At 39.8% G+C, this 21805-nt stretch overlaps 1 protein-coding gene across 1 annotated transcript in view; it reads right to left on the bottom strand.

Annotated features, from left to right (window-relative positions):
• ift172 (intraflagellar transport 172) overlaps positions 1-21805 on the bottom strand; it is a 54946-nt gene that overhangs the window by 5158 nt on the left and 27983 nt on the right. The window contains exons 26-45 of the mRNA XM_005753241.1: positions 20106-20195; positions 19847-19944; positions 19517-19652; positions 17886-18002; positions 17297-17439; positions 16723-16816; positions 16297-16361; positions 14928-15108; positions 13519-13628; positions 9910-10039; positions 6062-6160; positions 5810-5919; positions 5529-5592; positions 4966-5052; positions 3436-3552; positions 2244-2354; positions 2007-2126; positions 977-1072; positions 577-636; positions 280-378 (exon numbers count right to left, since the gene is read on the bottom strand). Coding sequence (XP_005753298.1) covers positions 280-378; positions 577-636; positions 977-1072; positions 2007-2126; positions 2244-2354; positions 3436-3552; positions 4966-5052; positions 5529-5592; positions 5810-5919; positions 6062-6160; positions 9910-10039; positions 13519-13628; positions 14928-15108; positions 16297-16361; positions 16723-16816; positions 17297-17439; positions 17886-18002; positions 19517-19652; positions 19847-19944; positions 20106-20195 — 2127 coding nt within the window. The remainder of the gene's footprint in view (positions 1-279; positions 379-576; positions 637-976; positions 1073-2006; positions 2127-2243; positions 2355-3435; positions 3553-4965; positions 5053-5528; positions 5593-5809; positions 5920-6061; positions 6161-9909; positions 10040-13518; positions 13629-14927; positions 15109-16296; positions 16362-16722; positions 16817-17296; positions 17440-17885; positions 18003-19516; positions 19653-19846; positions 19945-20105; positions 20196-21805) is intronic.

The following is a 21805-nucleotide window of genomic DNA, read 5'->3' as shown; positions in this document are numbered from 1 at the left end:
GTATGATTTTTGTTAAGAGGGCCTGATTTAGCCCACAGGCCACCTGTTTGCCTGCCGATACTTTCTAATTTGCAGCTACAGCGACCCTGCAGCTTAAGACTGGGTGCTTAAATGGAGCGATCTGTCATCTGTGCTCATTTGTAAAGAATATCACAGAGGAATGTGACACTAACTGCACCAGATCTGATTTGTAGCACATCACCAATATTGTCTTCATCTATCAGTCTGACCGCAGCATCCGGTGGGATATGTGTTTGGTGGGCGGTGATGATGTCTTACTGTGACGCAGAGTTTGGTGGGAACTGGAACCTCAAAGGGAATGTCGGTGTCTAGGAAATCGGTGTGGTCCAGAGTGTCCAGAGTCCCCTCGTCAATGCCCTGGACAACAAAATTAGCCAATCACAAATGAAAAGATTCAATTTTAAAGTCTTAAAAAATATAAAAAGTTTCTTTGGCAAACTTCCTGTTTTACACATTAGAAGTTCAGATGGTGTAATGGTGTTATAATAGGATTTTGCTGGTATTCACGGAATACATAACGGAAAGGTCACAAATAAAAATTTCTACAATACATACATCGCACAGATCCAGGAAGTGGTTGAGAAAGATGAAGGCCATGTTTTCCCAGCCAATAGCCTGCCAGAAGTGAAAACATAGCACGTAGAATCAACACCAGAGAGAGAGTATCTGCTCCTTCAAAAAGATTATCCTCTAATGGCCAATCACCAATAGAGCAGAGTTAAAGGCTTGTAAGTAGTCATGGACTACCTGAAGTGTACAATGCATTTTTAAATGTACTTCAATCATTGAATATCTGGGAATATTACCAACTTTGTGGAGAAAACTCATTGAATTTTGTGGTCTAGGAGGAACATTTTAGACTATGAACATGCACCTGGAACTAAAAAACAAACAAAACATCAGCACTACCAAAGCAGAACAGCTGCACCTCATCCTCTCTAATTGGTGGACTCACCTTGCAGGCCAGGCCCGCCTCATAGAAAGCCTTGTCCGCAGCAACAAGCTCAGTGTGACGCAGCAGAGACACGGAGAGCTTGGTTGCTATACTGATCTGAAAATGCACAGCAGAAGAAGAGAACACTTAAAAACCCCCAAAGTAAAGCTTCCTACATATCATCATCAGTTACCTAGCAGAGGTTTAGATTTGTACCATGACATGGTCTTTTTTTTGTCTTGTTCCCTGTTATAATTTAACTGATATTCATACTCGTGTTTCTAGGTGTTCACATTTTTCTAGAGTCTCCTCCTGTTTCGTCTATCTGTTTGTTTGTCTTCCACTGTTTTCACTTCCTGTTTTATTTTGGTAATTACCTCTTTGTGCATCCTTCCTGTGCTTTTTTAAGACTGCCTGGCCAAGTCTCAACTATGTTCACCTGTGCAAATTGAGCTCTGTGTATTTTTAGTTTCTTTTTGTTTGTCTACTTGGTAACTCCCCTCATGGATTCCTGTTTAGCTTAGGTCAGACTATCATCACTGAAGTCTTCTATAATGTCCTGTGGTGTCTGGTTCCTGGTGATGTTGTCTTCTTTCCCAAAATGAAAGGCAGAGATCGAGTATACATCACAGATGGTAATGTGCAGGTGGTCAGAAAGAGGCTTACAGGAGGACATCTAAAAATAGAAGAAGCAGTACTGGTAGCATCCAAGGTGTACCAGGAGATGACCTTGGGACCAAAATGAAATCTGGTCACGTTTTTATTTTTCTGAGCAAAGACACAGAACTTTTGGCAGGCAAATGTTGCCTTGCTGGTCACATTTTCTGCAGTTCACATGGTGGATCTACCCACAATACAAGGTGTTTTCACATCCGTCAATTCTCTAACCCAACATCATCTATGCTGTTACCACAAGACTCCAGGCTTCACAGTGCTTTGTTCTATTGTTGAATTCTCACCAATTATGAGCAACTTTTACAAAGTCATTTTCAAAGATGTCCTCATTCTTAAATATTCTGTATTTAGGCAGGTGCTGTTTGCGTTTTCATACCAGCTGCTCGACTCCTTTAGCAGCAGATCTTGTGGCGTAGTAGTGAGAGATTAGCAGCATCTGTTCAAAATCTTCATGAGCCGGAGTGTTTGCCTCGGTTGATTTGGACATGTTCTCACACTGAAATCACAGCAAACAGAAATTAAAAAATTTAAAATTGATGCATTTTATGAGGACAAACTTATTTTCCTGTTTTCTAAAATGGATCGATAAAGGCATTTACTAATTTTGATTTACCAGTTGGAAGAAGAAATTGCGGAGGTCGGCGAACATGCGGTAGGACTCTGGTCCATCGGTGTCGGGAAGGTTAATCAGGTCCAGGAACAGGCGTTTGTAGATGTTAAAGTTCTGATTGTAAAAAATGGCAAAGCTTGTAAAAAATAATAAACAAGAGATGTCTCTTTTTAATCATGTTGTTAAGGCTGTAATAGAAATCAAAATATATATTTTTAAATAAAATACAGCTGCCTTTTCACAGTCAGTTTGCTTTTTATTTGTGTAAATATAATTTCCGAAAGTCACTGATATTATTGTCTATTGAAATAATCTGGAACTGACTGACTCAAGAACCATAAAAATCTGTAAACCAGGGCTCCAAGCTCTTAAGGTAACATTGAGTTTTGTTGTAAATACCGCTTTATAGCAAACAAAAATACTGGCAGTGCCACCTGCTACCCCTCAGCCTTCTAATAGATACACCTATGGTTTAATTAGAAAATCTTGGGTAATTTTCAGAAAACCTGCTGTCTGACCTTTACTTTAAAACTCGTCTGAGATTTTGCACCTATGCTGTCAATTTGAAAATCCTATATCGTCTCATTCTCAAGCTATTGCATTCACAAACTTAGGTGTCAACATGCTCACTTTGCAGCAGCTGCCTGCCTGCATGCTGCTATGCAGGCAGGTGGCGTGGGTAAAAACTGGAGAAGAAATTGGTTTATTATGCTTAAGAACACTAGCTATTTGGCTTTTGTGGTGCTAACTGAGACTCACACTGTACATAACAACAAAGTCGACAATCTTGGCAATCAATGCAATCTTGTCAACACTGAACTGCATAAAAACATGTGGGTTGTTTGAAACTATGCAAACATTCCCATTGTGCCAAAATCTTGCACAAAATACACCACACCCCAATCTGTTGTGGTCTCTCTATGCTTACTTTATCTTTTCTTTGCCTAACTGGCCACAGCAGAGAGGCAAAGTGTGAAATGGACATGGTGGACTGGCATGTCTATAACACATTTTGCTGTGATACTTGGTTGGAATATTCATATAATTTCACCTTCTATGAAGACTACAAAACTAAGAGTAGATATTCTACATTAAAGAGGGAAACTTGGGTTATCACGCAGTGAAAGAAGGATAATGTACCTTTAGGGTACCCACTAGGGGGGAATGGAATTAGCTATAAGAAGTGTGTGTGTACCTGAGGGTTTGGTGGTACTCCGTGCTGTATGTAGAGCTGAACAGCCTTTGGAGCTTCCTTATCCTTGATGAGATGTGTTGCGTATAGAGCAATGTACTTATGGAGGATCTGAAAGGTCTGACAAAACACAACACAAAAATTATGAAGCCTGACAGAAAAAATGAGGTCAATGAGGCCTGTTAACGAGCAAACAAGACCAAAAAGCACGAGAGAAAAAAAAAGTGTTGCCTCAGCAGAAATAATTGTCCATGAGCGCCCGAATATGCTTCATCTTGTGTGACAGAAATGCCCATGCAGGCCTTATTTGTCTGAATATTGCCACAGTGCGGGGATGAGTTTAGCTAGTTCATAAAAAAAACTGCACATTAAGGCCCACTGGAGGGAAACATAAATCAACATAAACTACTTAGCTGCTGCAAAGTTGCTTTTCTGTCTGATATCACCAAGGTTGAATCAGGGGGGACTTCGGATGGGACAGAACCCCCACCCAAAACAAGAACCACCCCCTCAGTGCCGAAAAGTGTTCGATTAATGTCTCAAATTAACTTGTAATACAATTTCAGAAAGCTCCAAAGTGGATCATCTCATTTCCAGACATGGACACTTTGGATTCGGCGCTAAGAAGGATTGGAAGTGCTTTCCTGGAGCCTTACAGCACATTTTTACTGGAGGTAACAACAAATTACCCTTAGCTGCAGCTAGGACATGGTTAGTCCTCTTTGTTTCTGTTGTGGAAAATCTTAAATAAAATTGCAACCACCAGGTGAGCGTGTCTTTGAAGTGAGGTTTATTAAGGAAAAAGAACAAAAAACACTGCAGTGGAGAAAACATTCAAGTCAAACACCAAAACAGTTTTCTGTGGAAGGACGCCCCCCTGAACTCTTTTACAGCTTCTCAAACACTCTCAAACAAAGAACACTTCACATCAGATCATATATTCCTATACCTTCAGTCCGGCTCATCCTTGACCCTCTCCCACTCTAAGAAAAGTTACAACCACCGGTCACCGGTCTGACTGTACATGTTGTTTTTGTCCATGCTTTTACAGCTGGGGCACCTGCTCATCATTATCACCTACCTGCATCATAAAGCTCCAGACCTGAACTCTGCTCAGTGATTGTTTCATCCCCTAGTGTAGTACTGGCATCATTTAACCTCTAGTTTATCAATTGCTCACTGCTTTGTCTAAAACTCTAACACCTTGACCTCACCTGGTTATCTGCTTTTGCTCTAAAATTGCCTGGGATTTTAGCCCGCTGCCTATATGTGTAATACCTTATCAGAATCACTGGATTCCCTGTAGATTTCCCAGCATCATCGCTCCATCCCTACTTCCCAACAAATTCGCACAAAGTTCCTGGTTGTTTGAAGTAACGATGAATGACTCTTTCCCCTGTGCCCTGCTTTAGAGTTCACTTGTTTTAGAACTTTAAAACCCTGATTTGAGCAAAAGCTGTTTGCTTAACAACCCGAAAAACAAAAGAGGTGACAATATAATATGAACTCTTAATGACATCAAACAAGACATACCTGTTTGGATGCCGTCTCCAGGCACTTCTCCCACTGGCCTCTTTCTGCGTAGATGTCCAGGGCTGCCATGACATCCACTCCCACCAGCTGAACGAACACAGTCATCAAAAATAAAAACAAACAGCATTTTCAGCTCTAAGAAACACAGCATGAAACTTGAAATTAGACCATTACATTTTCTGTCTTTCTCTGCTCATATTTATCAAATGGCACTGGCAAAGTAAACAACTCGGAGGACATGTAGGGCTCCACAGAGCAGTGAAATGGTGCAGGAAATACAGCAATCACTGTAAAATCATCTCAGTGAAACGTAACAAATTCTTATTCTGGGAGGAACATGCTGCTGTTTACTACAGAAATGGATCAAATGAGAGATATTTATCTCTTTTTGCTTTATATAAACGTTACAAAAAGTTATTTTTCTGGACCAAACTGCTTGGAGTGATTTTGGAAGCTGAATTTTGTCATAATTGGGTCAATATTAGCTTGATAACATGTCAGCTTTTCTTTTTTTTTTTTATTTGTTTGGTTCAGGGTGTCATAGAGTGTATACTTGTACTTACAGACTCCACTCTGCCCTGGTTTTTAAGGTGCTCCTTGTACTTCTGGTCCACGTAGTCCTCATACCTGTCAAATATCAGATTCATAAGAAACAGGGCAGAGAGGCACGCATGCTTAATAAAACTGATATGACATTGAAAAAATAACCAGCATGTCTTAGCCTTTCTGTTCACTTCTTCTATTCTGAGTTTTAATTCAGTGTCGGCCCTTGTCTTTGTTGCTGTTCTGCCCGTAATAACTATGATACACTTGAGTGTTTGTGTGTGTTTGTGTGCTCTCAAACCTCGGCTCCAGCTCCTTGGCGACTCTCTTGGCTTTGTTCCACTCCTCACCCTCAATAAAGACATCGATTGCCTCTTTGATGAGGTCCATGTTTAAGTAGAGCTCAGCAGCCTTCAACAATCAAATACAAACAGGACACAGGAAAGAGGCAACCTTATTATAAGAGCATATATATTTGGATTGTGTGTGTGTGTGTGTGTGTGTGTGTGTGTGTATTGTTTTATTAACTGAATCTACGTGTGTTTTCACTCACGGCGTTGAACTTCCTCAGCTGTGCGAGTCGTGGTCCGACCACCTGGATCACTTCCACTGCTACATCTGCTGTCAGGAACTTGATGGACAGCTCTGCCGCCTGGACATATGCACACAGCGAGTGCACATGCCAAACAGTACAGGACACACAAAAAGACACAAAAAGGAAAAATCAATTCAAACCATATATAGAAATATAACATTTAGTTTTGTCATTATTTTGTTATTCAAGTCTGCTCAAGACGTTTTCTTCTTTTTTTTTCCTTTTAGGGTTTATTTTTGCAATTATTTCATGAAATAGAATCGAGGTAGGCAACGTGTTTTTGGTAATAATGGGCAACAAATCCATGAAACCCTTTTGATAGATTCTGCATTTCCTTTTCAGCAACCTTTCTGTTTTCTGGTTTGAGAAAATGTAGCTTGGGACAAGAGAGTTTATTCTGGATGGGAAGACAGAAAGAGTGGGTACCATATGAAGATAAAGCCAGTACTGATTTATTTTATCTTCTTCATATGGACTCGGTATTAGTGGTATTTATATAGCACTTTTCTGCACTTACTGAGCACTCAAGGCACCCAACTCCCACTCACACAAATACACACATACTGTGATTCATCCTGGTCATGAACACATTCACACATGTCATCATGCAGATTGGAGAAGCCCGGGATCGAACCACTGACTGGACATGCAGCTGAACGTCTGTTTCTGCTCCACTGCCATGAGGATAGACACAGAAAAGCTTTACCACTTCCACAATATTCATTATGGACTTAAGCTATTTCCTATTTAACTACTATAGTTTTCTGTTGTTTTGAATCTGTTCTGTGGTATTGATTTTAATGAACTACGTTTTTTTTAATGTTGTGGGTGCCGTAGCACAATATTTTCCCAACTTTTTCGATAAAAAATATTTATTGTGTCTTATTTTTCCTACTTCAAGTGTATTTTATTCTAATTTTTTGCATTTTATTCTCAGTCACACATACGTTTGTGTACACCGAGACATATAATGTACAATTTTTTTCTCTCCTTACAATATGTGTCTTTGGCATTTTTGATATTCTGTACAGCAAAAATATTATAAAACCAAATTTTAACAAAGTAGCAGTTCTTTCATAACCTTTTCAGGACAGAGTTAAGAAAGTAGGTGGGGCTATTAATAATAATGAATTGCATTTATATAGCGCTTTTCAAGACCCTCAAAGCGCTTTACAATTCCACTATTCATTCACTCTCACATTCACACACTGGTGGAGGCAGCTACAGTTGTAGTCACAGCTGCCCTGGGGCAGACTGACAGAGGCGAGGCTGCCATATCGCGCCATCGGCCCCTCTGGCCATCACCAGTAGGTGGTAGGTGAAGTGTCTTGCCCAAGGACACAACGGCCAAGACAGACAGAGCTGGGGATCGAACCGGCAACCTTCCAAGATGAGTTTCCCAACCCCCTTAACCACGGTCGCCCCCAAATTGATGTTATTCCACCCGTTTCTGAGCCACCGCAGTGTAAGAAATGGCACATATTTTAAAACTGCCTCTTATTGCCACTGCTGTTTTGCCCTACCAGTACTGACACTGATGATGTCATACTTCGAGGGAGAAAGAGTTCAACTTCTTCAACTGTTCAGCTGATGACATTAAAAAGCTATTAAAAGAGATCTTTGCAATGATGATAATATAAAATTGTCATGATTTGTCATCTCAAAAAGCAATATAATGTCACCGTAATCATTATATAATCCATTTGATTCTGATTGTGGGGATAGTTGGTGATACATGAACTGACTTTGCTGTTTGTGTCTTGAAGAAAAAGTCTTTAATTCTTCTAATGCAATATTTCCAATACGGCTGTACCTTGTATTTCTATCTATTTTCATTCATAGTTAACTAGTTAATTTATAAATATATTATATAAATAGCACAAAATAAATGTCCACATTTCATTTTCACAGGTTTAAACAGAGAGTCCACAGTAATCTAATTTAAAAAGAAACAAAACACCATAAAGCAGGAAACGTGTCCCTTTTAAACCACATCTGTATAATCTCTGATTTAGCACTTCTACATTTAAATAGACTAGAATCAGCTACTTCTGTGAGTCATTTGGCATGTTTGATAGCACTCACTTTCACCTATTAAATATAATGTGTCTTAAAAAAACAGATAATTGGAATAAAGGTCATTATGAAGCGCACTACAGGAAGGAATCAAAAATTCAAAACTTAAATCAGTGTATCGCCTGACTCATCTGTAATGCAGATGCAGCATTTTCTGACCTAATGAAACTCACTTGGGGAAAAAAACTACCTATTGATCTCTGTGATCTCTTCAAGACCGCTTCTTTACAATCACGGAGATTGACCATTCCCATTTCAAATAATCTGACCTCTGCACTTTAATCAATAACATGCAGTATGTGCTGCGTATCTTCATGCTCACAGCAGAAATCACCTATTGATGTTGGTGACATGGTGACCTTTCGCCCTCCTCCACCTTTAGTGGTACTCTTGACTACAATTAAACATCTATTCTGTCCTTCACCCACTACAGAGCTTAAAGTAAAAGTGAAAAGTAATTACTGATGCTGTCTAAATATAAGATCTACAGTACGGCTATTAAAGGTCATGGTGGGAAGTTTTCTTTTATTTCTGGACTATTTTTGCAGAACCAGAGAATAAGTTACTGAATAATTTCCTTCTTTAGGGAAATAAACACTGTTTGAAATGGTTATAAATCACTGTCTGTAGTTTTATGTCATGAAAGTTCAAACAGTACAGCGATGCCAAAGATAAAACGAACACTCCAGGGAAAGCGGCTCAAAGGAAGACAGAGAAAACTATGAAGAGTGGACAGACCTTTGCAGAGACCTCAACCCTCGGCCGCAGCCTTGAAGCCAAACTGTCAACTTACTACAGATTGTGATTTATTTTAATTCAGACCGCCTTTTAAGATTTGACACAATGTAAGTAGATATTTTCGGCAGGTTGACAAATCGAGTTAATACTGTTAATCTATCTGAAAAGGGGATTCTCACATTCTGAGCTGCAGTAATGTTTTCATTTATGGCATTTCAAAATATGAATAAGGTTTCTGTATGCATCTAGGACAAAGATCTGAAAATAATTCATTTATCCTTTAGATGGTTTCGACCTTTTTGAGTGTTTGTGGTGTAAAAATAAATTTTGTGAATAATATTTAACTGCAAAAGCTTGTGATGACTGTTGTACTAGAAGGTTAAACCTCCCACTCACTATCTTAACCCCTATGTCTAGTCTATCATATTTGTGTAGTTTTTTTTGTGAGTTTTCGAGACTTCTACATCAGCAGAAGATGATGTAGAAGTCTACATCCCCCCCCCTCCCGATAAAACCGAAATAAATTGCACAATACATCCATCCATCCATCCATCGATTTTCTTCCGCTTATCTGGCGACAGGTCGCGGGGGCAGCAGCGTAAGTAGAGAAGCCCAGACCTCCCTCTCTCTAGCCACCTTCTCTAGCTTCTCCAGGGGAACACTAAGGCGTTCCCAGGCTAGCCGTGAGATAGTGTTTCCAGCTTGTACTGAATCTGCCCCAGGGTCTCCTCACAATGTATATATATGTTTTTAATTCTATAAGACATTTTAATCTATATTCAGGGTAAGATCTTTTTAAATATGCCTAGGTTAAAGGCTAACTTTTGTTTTTTTCAAACCTGCCTCTCTAATAAACCCATAACAGACTTAAAAGCTCTTCTTTATTCAGTAGCAACTACACGTGTAAAAGACTTACTATTAATTTCATATTGTTAAAAAGAACTAATGATCATGTGAATTAACAGTTCTATGCAGTTGTTTTTCCTTTTTACCTTCATCCAACACTTTTCCATCAGCGCTGTGTTTGAGTCATCCTTAACCTTCAAGTAATACTCCACGGCCCGGGAATATTCACCCGACTGCTCCCACTCTCTCGCCTGCTCCAAGAAGCCCTCCACACCCCTGAAACCAACAGGCAATAAACTCTTTTTTTTTTTAATTAAAAAAATATTAAACATTTCACAATAGCTTTATTTATTTTCTATGTTATTTTACCAGTTCATAACAATCATGGCATAAAATAGTTAATGCTATAATAATAATAACCACCATTACTAAATGGTAAATTGACAGTTAATTGTGTCAATGCTAGGGTTCCCTTACAGTCGATTTACTCCGTACAACAAATAAAATATGGGATATCCCGCCCCTGTTTGTCCTGGCTGAAGAAATCTCTATTCACACCTTTAAGGTGGATGGCCTCAGACAACATGTATAGGGCCCTGCCTACACATATACCCCCTGCCATCACAATCAGCCCTCAGTTCTAACGCTCTTCACCTCGCTAAGAGCATATCTACTGGGTTGGGCTAGCTAGCTACTGCTAGTTAGCTCCATTGTCTGCTGGCATAAGTTAACCCAACTGCCTTGTTGGTGTTAGCCTTCACTCCACAGCTGGTGTGTAGGCTGCCCACGAAGTGCTAATTTCAAATCTTCCTGTGCAGCACTTTGCTTAGCGTTTTGGTATGGATATCAAACCAAAGAGAACAAAACAGAAATTTTCTGTTCGCCACTGTCTTCAGTGGTGCAGTTTCTCTTTGCATGATAGTGACCAGCAATGACGCGTGCCCCATTTGCCTGGGGATTGTCCAAGTTAGGAGAACGCTGACTGACCTGAAGTCTGTGTGCTTCTTCACACCCTGGAACGATGGGTGACTTTGCGGAGAAAATTCCAGAGGAGGTTAACAGTAACCGCATCTTGCATGCTAGCTACCGGTGGGAGCCTGGGCTGTTGCACCAGGGATCTTGGATTGGGAGAGTGTCGTTTTACAAGGTGGTGTCCACAGATGCTTCCCTAAGAGGGTGGGGAGTTCTGTCCGATGGCGCATCAGAGAGAGGGGTCTGGACACAGAGCTTCACAATGATGTAAGGCTGCTAGCTGTGTTCTTAGCTCAGGCATTTTTGTCCAGTTCTGAGGGGCCAACATTTCCTAGTCAGGATGGACAATTCAACAGTGGTCTCTTACATAAACAGGCAAGGAGGGAAACGCTCCCTTCCCCTGTTAAAGCGGTCTCGCTCTCTGCTATTATGGTGCAGTGTTCGATGTCTGTCTCTAAGAGCAACCCATGTTCCAGGCCATCTCAACCTGGGGCCAGACCTTCTCTCCAGACCTTCTCTCCATTCCAGTGAGGGAATGGAGGTTGCACCCCTTTGATATTGGCCCAGATACGGGATCTATTTGGCGAGGCAAGTAGATCTTTTTGCCTCCAGGGTGAACACTCACTACCTCATGTTCTTCTCCATAATCGACAGTGATTCACCCGTGGGCATAGATGCACTAGCACACCAATGGCCAGACGTGCTCCTCTATGCATTTCCCCAGTTGAAGTGATATCTCCAGTTCTTGATAGAGTGCATCGGCAGCACATCTCACTGATTCTTGTTGCCCCCCTGGTGGCCAACGAGGTCGTGGAATGCAGAGATAATCAGTCTGCTAGCAGCAAGTCCTTGGCAGCTTCTTCTCTGTGGGGACCTCCTCTCTCAGGCAAGAGGAGAAGTGATTCATCTGCCCGGATCTATGGTGCCTTTATGGTTACCTACTGAGAGATCAAATTTGATAGCTAAGGGTCTGCCCCCATGCGTGGTCCTGTAAAGGCTTTTATGAGTACAAATGGCAAGCCTTTGAGCAATGGTGCCAGGACGGGCACATTCCCCCAGTCCAGTGCTCTATTGTGGATGTTTTGACATTCCTGCAGGAGATGCTAGATACTGGCGGTCCAGTGTCTTTTCATGGGACTTGTGTTTGGTGCTTGAGGCCATTTGTGCCTCCCTTGAGTCTGTGGATATAAAATGTATTTCATATAAAACTGCATTGTTTTTCACTTTGGCTTCTGTAAAGTAAGTGGGTGACCTTCATGCTTTGTCTGTGCAGCTAGTTGGGCATCACCGCACACTTTTTTTTCTTTTTCGGTTCACTCGTTTGTACATTACAGCCCCTTCGGTGGCTCATACTGTCCTTTCAGCTGGGTCTACCACACACTAAGGTGGTGGTGGTCCAACTCCAGTTTGATGGATACTCTGCAGGGCGTGTATATATGTCCCATACTATATGTGTTGTACCATGTGAATCGACTGAAAGGGAACGAACAGTTATGTGTATAACTTTTGTTCTCTGAAGGAGAGGAACGAGTTACAACACAAGGTTGTCTCTGCGCAGCTTGGCTCGATGAAGAGTGGCTATCGAACTGAGAGAAGAAGCTGAGAGAAGGGGGTATATGTGCAGGCGGGGCCATACACATATCATCACAAATAATCAGCCTTAAAGGCGTGAATAGAGGTTTCTTCAGTCAGGACATGCTGGAAAGCAATATCCCATTCTACATGTGTGTGTGACTTATTCCTCAACTTCATGGAGCATAAATTATACACATAAATGTTCATTTTGTGTTGTTTTAGAATTTTGGATTTTTGGGTTAATATATCAGAGTTTTGGTTTATCTTTAGTTGTTTTTGTTTTTTTACAGTATATTGCAAGTTTCAGTGCTTGATAAACGACCGAGTCTGGTTCCTGTTTGGATTTCTTTATCATTCCTGTAATGAGTTTTCTGTAGTATTAAGTTTAGTTTTTTTTTTTTTAATTTTCTTTTCTTCCCTCTCTATCGTGCAGTATTAGTTCCTTTGCCCTCCTCTGCCCTGTTAGTCTTCAGTGAATCCATGTTTTTCTCTGTCTGGAATGTACTCTACATTTTCGTATTATCCACAGCCTTTTCATCTCAATCACTTAATATATTTACTTGTCCTGTTAATAATCGGTCTTTGTCATTAGCTTCCATTTCATTAGAAATTAGAGATTAGAACTGTGTTCATCCTCTACAAGCTGCAGTTCCATCACAGCTTTGCAGATGGATGCAGTGGGAGATGAGAAGCTTTGCACTTATCTGAAGCCTGAGCTGTAAAGTCTGCAAGAATAATTCAGTGTTTTCTCTCTTCAAACCCTCTTTTTCATCCGTTTCCATTGGTAACTTTTGATGTTTCCTCCCACAAGTCATTAAAGCGGGAGAAACGATGGGTGGAGGGTATGAGCTGCATTCTGCTGGTTTGCTGTCTAATGAGCTGTTCCTCATCGGGAGTTGAAATTTGGGAGTACACGTGAGGTGTTTTTTTAAAAAATGAGGGAAAAAGCATCAAACTGATTCGTTGTGCATAGATGCATTTCTGGTAATGTTCAAAATATGTTAAAAAATGTCCCACAAATAATCACGAGTCAAGTTGAAAGGCTTTTGACTTCAAATGTTGTAACTAGATATAGCTTCAGTGACGGATTTGGGTTTTCTTTAGTAGGACTGTGCTTCATCTTTTACTCTGCCATGTTAGACCTAAAATATTTGAACACCACAAGAAATGAAGGTCAGTGGTTACTTATTTTATGGGCTTAATCTCACCTGAGTCCTTTCTTGGAGGCCTCCCTCTCATACTCCTCTTGGAGCATGGAGAGTTTATTGGGGATATACTCTTTACAGATACGTATGGCATCACTCCACATGTCTGCATCCTGAATTTAAAACAGACACGAAATCAATTAAATAACTGACTATCAGGCAGATTGTCAACATCTGAAAAATGAAAAATGAATCCTGCAACTTTAGACATTTTTCACTAAATTGCAAAAAATTCTACAAATTCTACTTTCTTGTCTTTTTTCTGTATCAGCGGCAGATTGACTACACTGGTTCACCTTATACCTAAAAAAAGAGATCTTCTCCTACATTACTGGAAACTATTCTTCTTCAACAGTAACAATTTCCTGTGGGGTACCTCAGGGCTCCATTTTAGGTCCCGTCCCATTCTTTCTACACATGCTTACTTGGGGTCAAATAATCAGTAAACATAATATAATTTTTTGCTCCTAAGCTGACAACATGGAATTATATCTCCCCCTCAATGCCAACAAGTCCAGGCTGAATAGCATCATCAAATGCCTTGTGGACATTAAGAACTGGATGGCACAAAACTTCCTTCAGCTGAATGTGGCCAAAACAGAAATTTTCTGTTTTGGCTCTGCCAATTCCTTTGTAAGTTTTTCTGATCAACTTGGAAATCTGTCCACTTATGTAAACCCTTAGGCCAAAACTCTTAGTGTGATATATGACTCTGGCTTTAGGTTTAACAAGCAAATTAACTCAGTGGTTAAAACAGCTTTTTTCATTTCTGTTCCATTTCAAAAGTTAGGTTTTCCTTTCTGTGAGAGATTGCAAAATTGTGTTCATGCTCGCATTTTCTGTTGTCTGGTGCTGGTAGGCTGTCCACAGGTATCTAAAAGAGAGGTCATATTACACATGTTTTAGCATCTCTCCACTGGATGCCAGTGAGGGTCGGAATCAGTTTCAAGATACTCCTGTTTGTATACAAGCCATTCATAGTTTGTCTCCTTAATACATCTATGACCTCTTACACCCCTATTAATCTCCCATGTCCCTCCAGTCAGCTGATTGGAATGCTTCTGACTGTCCCTAGCGCTAGATTTAACCTCAGAGGAGACTGGGCCTTCTGTGTGTTTGCCCCCAAACTGTGGAACAACTTTTCCCTCACATTCAAATCTGCTCCCTCCATTTGATCCTTTAAAACTAGACTTTTTACTCACTGACATTTGAGTGTGTCATTGTTCTTTGTATTTCCTGTGCTGTTTTCGGCCATGATTCTGTTTATCACCCACTAATATCTATTTTTTTCTTATTTCTTTATTTATTTCTATTCCCTTGTCTTTTTATCCACTCTATCTTTTGCACAGAACTTTGGGTAGTGTTTTTTTTTTTAAAAATGTGCTTTATAAATAAATTTGAGGTGGAGTTACCTTGTAGTATTTAACAGCTAGTTCAGGTCTCTGTGCTTGGAGCAGGAAGGCCTCAGCCTTCTTGAAATCATTCTCTTTAAAGCAGAACTTGGCTTGGCCAACCAGAACCTCAGACAGGCTCTCTGGATCGTGGCCCTCAGCCACCTGCTGTGCATTGGCCCAGTCCTGGTTGTGGACATACCTGGAACAGTTCACACACAAATACACACAGGAAATAAAATCCAAAAATAATCTGTTTTAAGATTAACGGAAACGATTTTTTAAATGTTTTTCATCAAGTACCAGAAAGGGGACTTTGAATAACTTCAGGTTCATAGAAATTTACTTAAAGCTGTGGCTATCTGGGGGGCTGGACATTAATTTCAAGACATATCTGCTTTCAGTGGCTTAGGGAAGTAATGGCACTTCTCAAACTTAAACCTCAAATCTCTACATACTTTTGTGAACCGTTAAAACTGCTTTTACCTCTCTGACGACGAAGTCATAACCCTACCTCAATCCTATATCTTGGGGGAAAAAATGAAAAAAGTTCATTATTTTTGATGTGTCTGTTAGAATCACTATTCTCCTTCTTCCATGCGTGCTATCCTTGAAAGAGAAATTAAAAACAAAGACGATATTTGCTTTGCCCAGGGTTAGTGTTAACATTAGTGTTAGCATTGGGGTTGTCACTGATCATGGGTTACTCTCCATCATTCATGAATACTCACACACTCCCCAATTTGAATATTACCTAAAATGACTTAAGCATGTGCGTACAAGAATCATTGCTGCGCAGTGCTGTGTGGCTGGCTGTGGTGTAACTTCACTATGTCTATTTTTAGAAAGCTATACATAATTAGTATTTCTACTGCTGATTGCTATGCAGGCTGTTTCCTCAGTTAACTTTCTGCTAACACTTTAGATTAGGCTTTAATTATCTTGCTATAAACATGCTTATTAGTAGCCTGTTTACTCTTTATTAGTCATTGCAAACCACTTACTAATGACTTGGGCTGCATGGTCCTATTATACCCTTATCAGACATTTAATTAAGAGCTGATTAATGGTTAATATATGTAGCGTAATTTAAAGTATTACCAATTTATCAAATGATTTTGATGAGGCTTGGTTGTTTAGTTCAATTATGGAAGAAAGAACCCCTTAAAAGAGATATGTGATTAGTGAAACATTTGGACTTTTTTTAATGACATGAGAAAGTTTAAAAATTGAAGTATTCCAATAATTATATTAACCAAAATTGTCCTTAAACATTAAGCTTCAAACTGAGCCTGAAACTGATATAAATCTGCTCCTCACTGATGCTGATCAGCTGGCAGTAATGATGGGCTCAAAGTGTGAGCACAACATCATCACCTCCAGTACTCACATCAACACAGCTTCTTTGGGTTTTCCTGCTTTGATGAACTCTGCCTCGGCTTCAGTGAACTTCCCCTGTAAGATGAAACCATGAACAAATTCAGGATTAACACGACTTAATGTGTGCAGCATGCAGTGAGCTCTCAGTAACAGAAATTACGAACAATAACTCAGTGAGTTAGTTCACAGAAACAGCAGCAGCAGGTTTATTGTTATTCTCATATGAGCTGACTATGCTGGGCAATAAAAAGAAAAAAAATCACATATTGATGTGCTTGGTCTGGTTGAATAAAGAAGACAGAGAATAAATTTGGCATGAAGCAGTTTTGTAGGAGGAAAACTGAAAAGTCTTCATGTGGGTAGTTGTAGCAACTTTTTTGAAAGTGTATAGAAAGAGCAGAAAACTGACTGTGTGGTAAAACTGTGATGGATTTACCTCATCTTCCAGGTACAGTGCATGCTTGAGGTGGATCTCAGGAATCTTCTCCTTACATGCAAGGCGGGCCAAGTCAAAGGCAAAGTCAAATGAGCTGGAGAGAACATGAGGACAGTCTCTGTTTATGTCACATATAAGAGATCTGGCACTCAAAGGATTTTTAGTAGAAATCTATGAGATAAGTGTGTATGGATGTGTAAACCTCTAATTAGAAATGTGGATTTGACTGAGGATACATGCACGTTTTGTCCCTGTGACCACAAAAGTCAAATATATAGCTTTCTCCCCATTAATTTATACACGGTCTGGGAATTAAAAGCACAAATAACTTTCAAAGATGGTTACTAAGTGACCTTGCTCATTTCCTTTTTAGGAAGGAAACAATTGATCACGTTTTACCGTTAGGATTTCCTTTCAGACAGTACAACAGATAAAAGATTCTGAATGAGTGTCAAACTTGTTTTAAAGCTCTGCAAAAGGTTTATCATATTTTAAGCAAATAAAATGAAACTCAGTATGTGAGTAAATTGAACTTAGATAATTATTTGGGTCTTTGTGTTGTGATAATGCTCACAATTTATTTGAAGCAGACTTGATGGCGTACTCCAGCAGGCCAAACTTGTTTAGCAGCTTAACAGCTGCCTCTCCTCCCAGACTCCGGGCCCACAGGTAGGCCACCTGCTTCTGCGCATCAGCACCTCCGTGGCTTTTTGCCACCTGACGAACACACAAACACATTAAAAAAAATCATTACACCAGGCCTTCACTCCTGTGGCTACCTAACCCCCTTACAACACATAATCCCAGGGAGAAACATTTGAAAGAAGCTATAAAGCTGTGGTGCATTCCCAACGAAACTACAGCAATAAACAGAGAGCCACACACCTGTAACAATGCTGTGGACAAGAAACCCAGTAACAAGTCAAGCCGTCCTATTCTGTATTTAGCATCAGGAATAAACATTATAATATATGCAATCTACAGTATATGCTTTAACCTAAAACAATTACAACAACAGATAACAGCTGATATAAGCAGAGTGTGAGGTGTAAACATTTGCTGCGTGGGACGAGGTTCTAGACTTTACTGCTCTCTGCCATATCTTATAAATGTAATGAGATTAAACACAAGTGAACAAAACAAAACAAATGTGGCGTTTGTACCCTGTACGCATCCTCCCACATATCATTGACACTGTACATGTGGACCGCAGCCTTCCACTCTTCAGCCTCCATGAAGTGGTATTCCGCCTCCGAGAACCTCGATTCAGCCTCCAGTTCCTGCAAACAGCACATTTATCATCACCGTCACTTACCATAACTTATGTATCACATACCAGCAGGCTCAACCAAACCACACAGCCCATTAAGGGTCGCTGAATTAGAGCTAGAATAGAATGTAGAGGAAGAATTAATGTCCCAAAGTTTGCGACACTGTGAAAAAAAAAGTTAGAAAATTGGTCCCAAAAATGAACAGATTCAGTAATGAAAAAGAAATCTAGAGCTCAGAGACTCAGTTTGAAAGCGATTATGTCGGGACATGATTAAAAGACTTTAAAATTTGTCTGTACAGTGATCTGTTGAACTTCACAATTCAGGAAAATGTTGAATAAATTATTGTTTGAGTTTAAACTGCTGCAAGGCATTTCTCCCAAGACAGCTGGACAGCTACAAACATTAGAAACAGAGAGTGGTCTCAGACACAGACCTCCCAATAAAAACCTCACACAGCTCTAGAACTGCAGCAGTTTCTGAGCCCGTGAGAGCTCTTCTGATGAGAAGCCCCAACCAGTCGTGGCTGCGTAAATGCTGAGCTGTGAAGTAATGACATGAACCAAAACGCAACCCTTCTCTCACTTTTAAACTGGTTTCAGATGAGCAGGAAGGATCTGAAGACATTATTTTTGTTGCTCACATTCTTGGAGTTATGTTCCTCATCTCCAAGTAATTAAACAAGAAAAATAAGCAGATGAACTGCCACAAAAAAAACTTTGCTTTACAGTATAAACACTGTCACTGCAGTTTAATCCTATTTATCTTTCATAGCACGGAAAGAGAGAACAAATTATACCTGTCTTAAAGTCCTGCATTAGTGCTCTGGTACTTTCAGTGTATGAACCAGTACAATAAGCAGAAAAAAGGCAGCTTTTAGTTTCCGTGCTCTAGCTGTTGGAGTAACTGAGAGCAGCTAGAAGTAAAGCTACCACTTCACCCAGGATTTTAAATAAGCAAGGTTTATAGACAGTGTTTATGTGACTGTATTTAATTATTCTGTTGCATTATTTTATTTTATTTGACTGTTTTATTACATAAACAAAGATTTTTGTTTACTTTATTTACTACTTTTATTTGATTCATTTCTATTTAGTGTGCTCATATTATTCAGTCTGTTCAACATTATTTTATGTTATCTTATTAAACTATTCCTTATTTCTGTCATTTATTCATATGGTGACAAAGGTGGATGCTCATATAGAAGAATACCAACATTGTAGTTCCTCTAGCAGCCACTTGAAGCTGGCACGAAAAGCTTAAAGAGGAAATAAGCATGTTTACAGTCTGGTACAAAACAAAGGTTTTAGCATGCATCCATTTGCAAATCTATAGATGCATGAGGCAATTTGCAAATATGTGTGAAGAGAGTTGTTTTACACAGTTAGCCTGCCCATCACCCAAACTCAGGCTCGGTTCGGGTCACAGTGAGATTTATTTGATTGTAACATGTTAAATCTGTAGGGCTTAACTCTAGGAGTAAAAACACTGTCGTTAGATTGTCACTGCAGTGTGGTGTGTACCTTGGCTAGGTGGACATGGGTCTCAGTCAGCAGGTCAGGGTGATGTTTGGCTACCAAACGAATGACATCGTCAAACATCCGGTTCTTCTTGTACATGGTGATGGCAAGGTCAGGCTGCTTCACTGTAGCAAACAGCCTGCATGTGTAAAAGGGGAAAGAGGGCTTTTTAAAACACTTCAGGTCTAAAATACTACGTCCAGACTTTTTCTCCTGCTGTTTTCAAGGTCAGAGATTAACTCAAATGGTGTCATGGTAGTTTGTCTCCCACCAGCTCGACTCCAGCAGACAATGACGTGACAAATTCGTGTAAATATGGAGATTTGTATTTACCTCTCGGCCTCCTTGAACTTCCCATCTCTCTCCAGCTCCTGAGCTCTGCTGATGTACAGAGCCATAACCTCCTCCTCCGTCATACACTTCACTGCCAGCTTTATAAGAAAAAGAATATTAAAAACATGGCCTTAAATATTACATTTCTTAATTAATCCCACATTAGATTCTTAAATATCTATTCCAGGGAGATTTTCTTTAAAAGGACTCTGGAAAACACAGAATATTTAAAACTATGCTGTAATGTGTCCGTGCTGACCTTGTGAGCCTCCTCCCAATGCCCTGCTGCGGTGTACATCTCTACAGCATCTTTAATGTGACCTCCTTTCACAAACAGATGTTCTGCCATCTACAGGTCAATAAAAAAATAACAAAACACACGGAAAATACAGAATGTCACATTAAAAAAAAATCATATATTACATTACTTATACAGAGCCCATTCTGAGAGTTTAATCCAGATTATTTTTGCAGCTGAAATCTGCATATTCCCCCCCTAACCTAATCACAAAGTTACCATTTTCAAAATGGGACAGCTTTAAGGATACTCTCATTGAATATATGTGTGTGGGCATGCCTGCCAGTGCAAAACAAGCAGATTGTGGGTTCAGCTAAACAACATGAGTGGTATATTAAAGTCATCTGTCACAAAGGCAATAATAAAATCTTGCCCAGCTATCTTGATAAGAAACTGTTTGAGGTTTAGCGAAACACAGTAATTATATGTTCTAAGTTAGAACTTTTTGGCTGGCTCTTTTTTTATTCCCCAAACCTCTTCAAAGACCTGTTTAAGGATAAAACTTGGTTTTAGGTGATTATATTAGAGTGTTAACTAGCCATCGGAGAAAAAGCAATGGGCGCAGAGTAGATCACTTCCAGAGTGGATGCACCTTTAAGATTAGGGTATGGAGCTTACTGATGTTGGCTTATTTTCGGGATAAGAGGCTTTGGAGTGCATTAATGTCAATCACAAAGAAACCTGTGTGTGTGAGTCCCCTCCCCCTACACACAGAGTGGATCAGGCAGCAGTTACTACAAATGTTTATATTCCTCTCTGTATTTAATTATTAGTTATTATTAATCACCGGCTCTCTTCCACAGTGTGTCTTTGTCCCGTCTATCTCCCCTCACCTCCAAAGCGGCAGATGAGCTTGCTCATAGGGAGTCATATGATTGTTGTGGTTTTCTCTGTATTATTCTGGGGTCTTTACCTTACAGTATAAAGCACCTTGAGGCAACTGTTGTTGTGATTTGGTGCTATATAAATAAAATTGAATTGCATTTAAAAAAATGTCGGGGGAACACTAGTAACAGAGAAAGCATGTAGCCAAAATATGTGAAACTCTCATCTAAATGAACTAAAACTTAGCAGCGCACTTTGTTTAGGTTCTCTGCAATAAGACCACCAAGTCGGAACCAGACTGGGACAGATGGTATATGACATGTTTGTATTTATTTGTTTTGTTGCATCTCTGCATGTTTTTGTTTATTATATAGTTTTATGTGATCTGCCCAGGGACTGAGGATGTGAATTAGGAGTATAGATAAAATCTGCCGTGTTTACATCTCATATTTTCTTACACTGCTGTCCATTAATGTGCACTGCCCCTGTTAAATAAAGACAAGACTGGAAACTTTGAATGAATACATCAAACTATGAAAAAACTCAACTTAATTTTTAATTCAGATTGCAGAGGCCTTACTCTCGTTGTTCATACCTGAGGAGGTGAGAATAGAAGTGATATATGCAGAGGCTTGCACAGAGTTCACCACACTCCAAAGGCTGCTTTTTTATCTGCACTAGCTAAGGATATGCAATTTGTGAAACCAAACTCTAATTATACTTATTCTGGTGGTAGACTTTTTCAATGTTGCAACTCGTGAGTTTGGTTGTAAACAAATACTGATCTAGAAAGGCTCGTGTAGGACTGTGCCATTACATGAAACATGTAATTACAA

The sequence above is a fragment of the Pundamilia nyererei genome, unplaced genomic scaffold (assembly GCF_000239375.1).
Source record: "Pundamilia nyererei isolate P.nyererei 1_Seehausen unplaced genomic scaffold, PunNye1.0 scaffold00415, whole genome shotgun sequence".
Taxonomy (NCBI): Eukaryota; Metazoa; Chordata; class Actinopteri; order Cichliformes; family Cichlidae; genus Pundamilia; species Pundamilia nyererei.
This window is presented reverse-complemented; position numbering and strand designations above follow the sequence as displayed.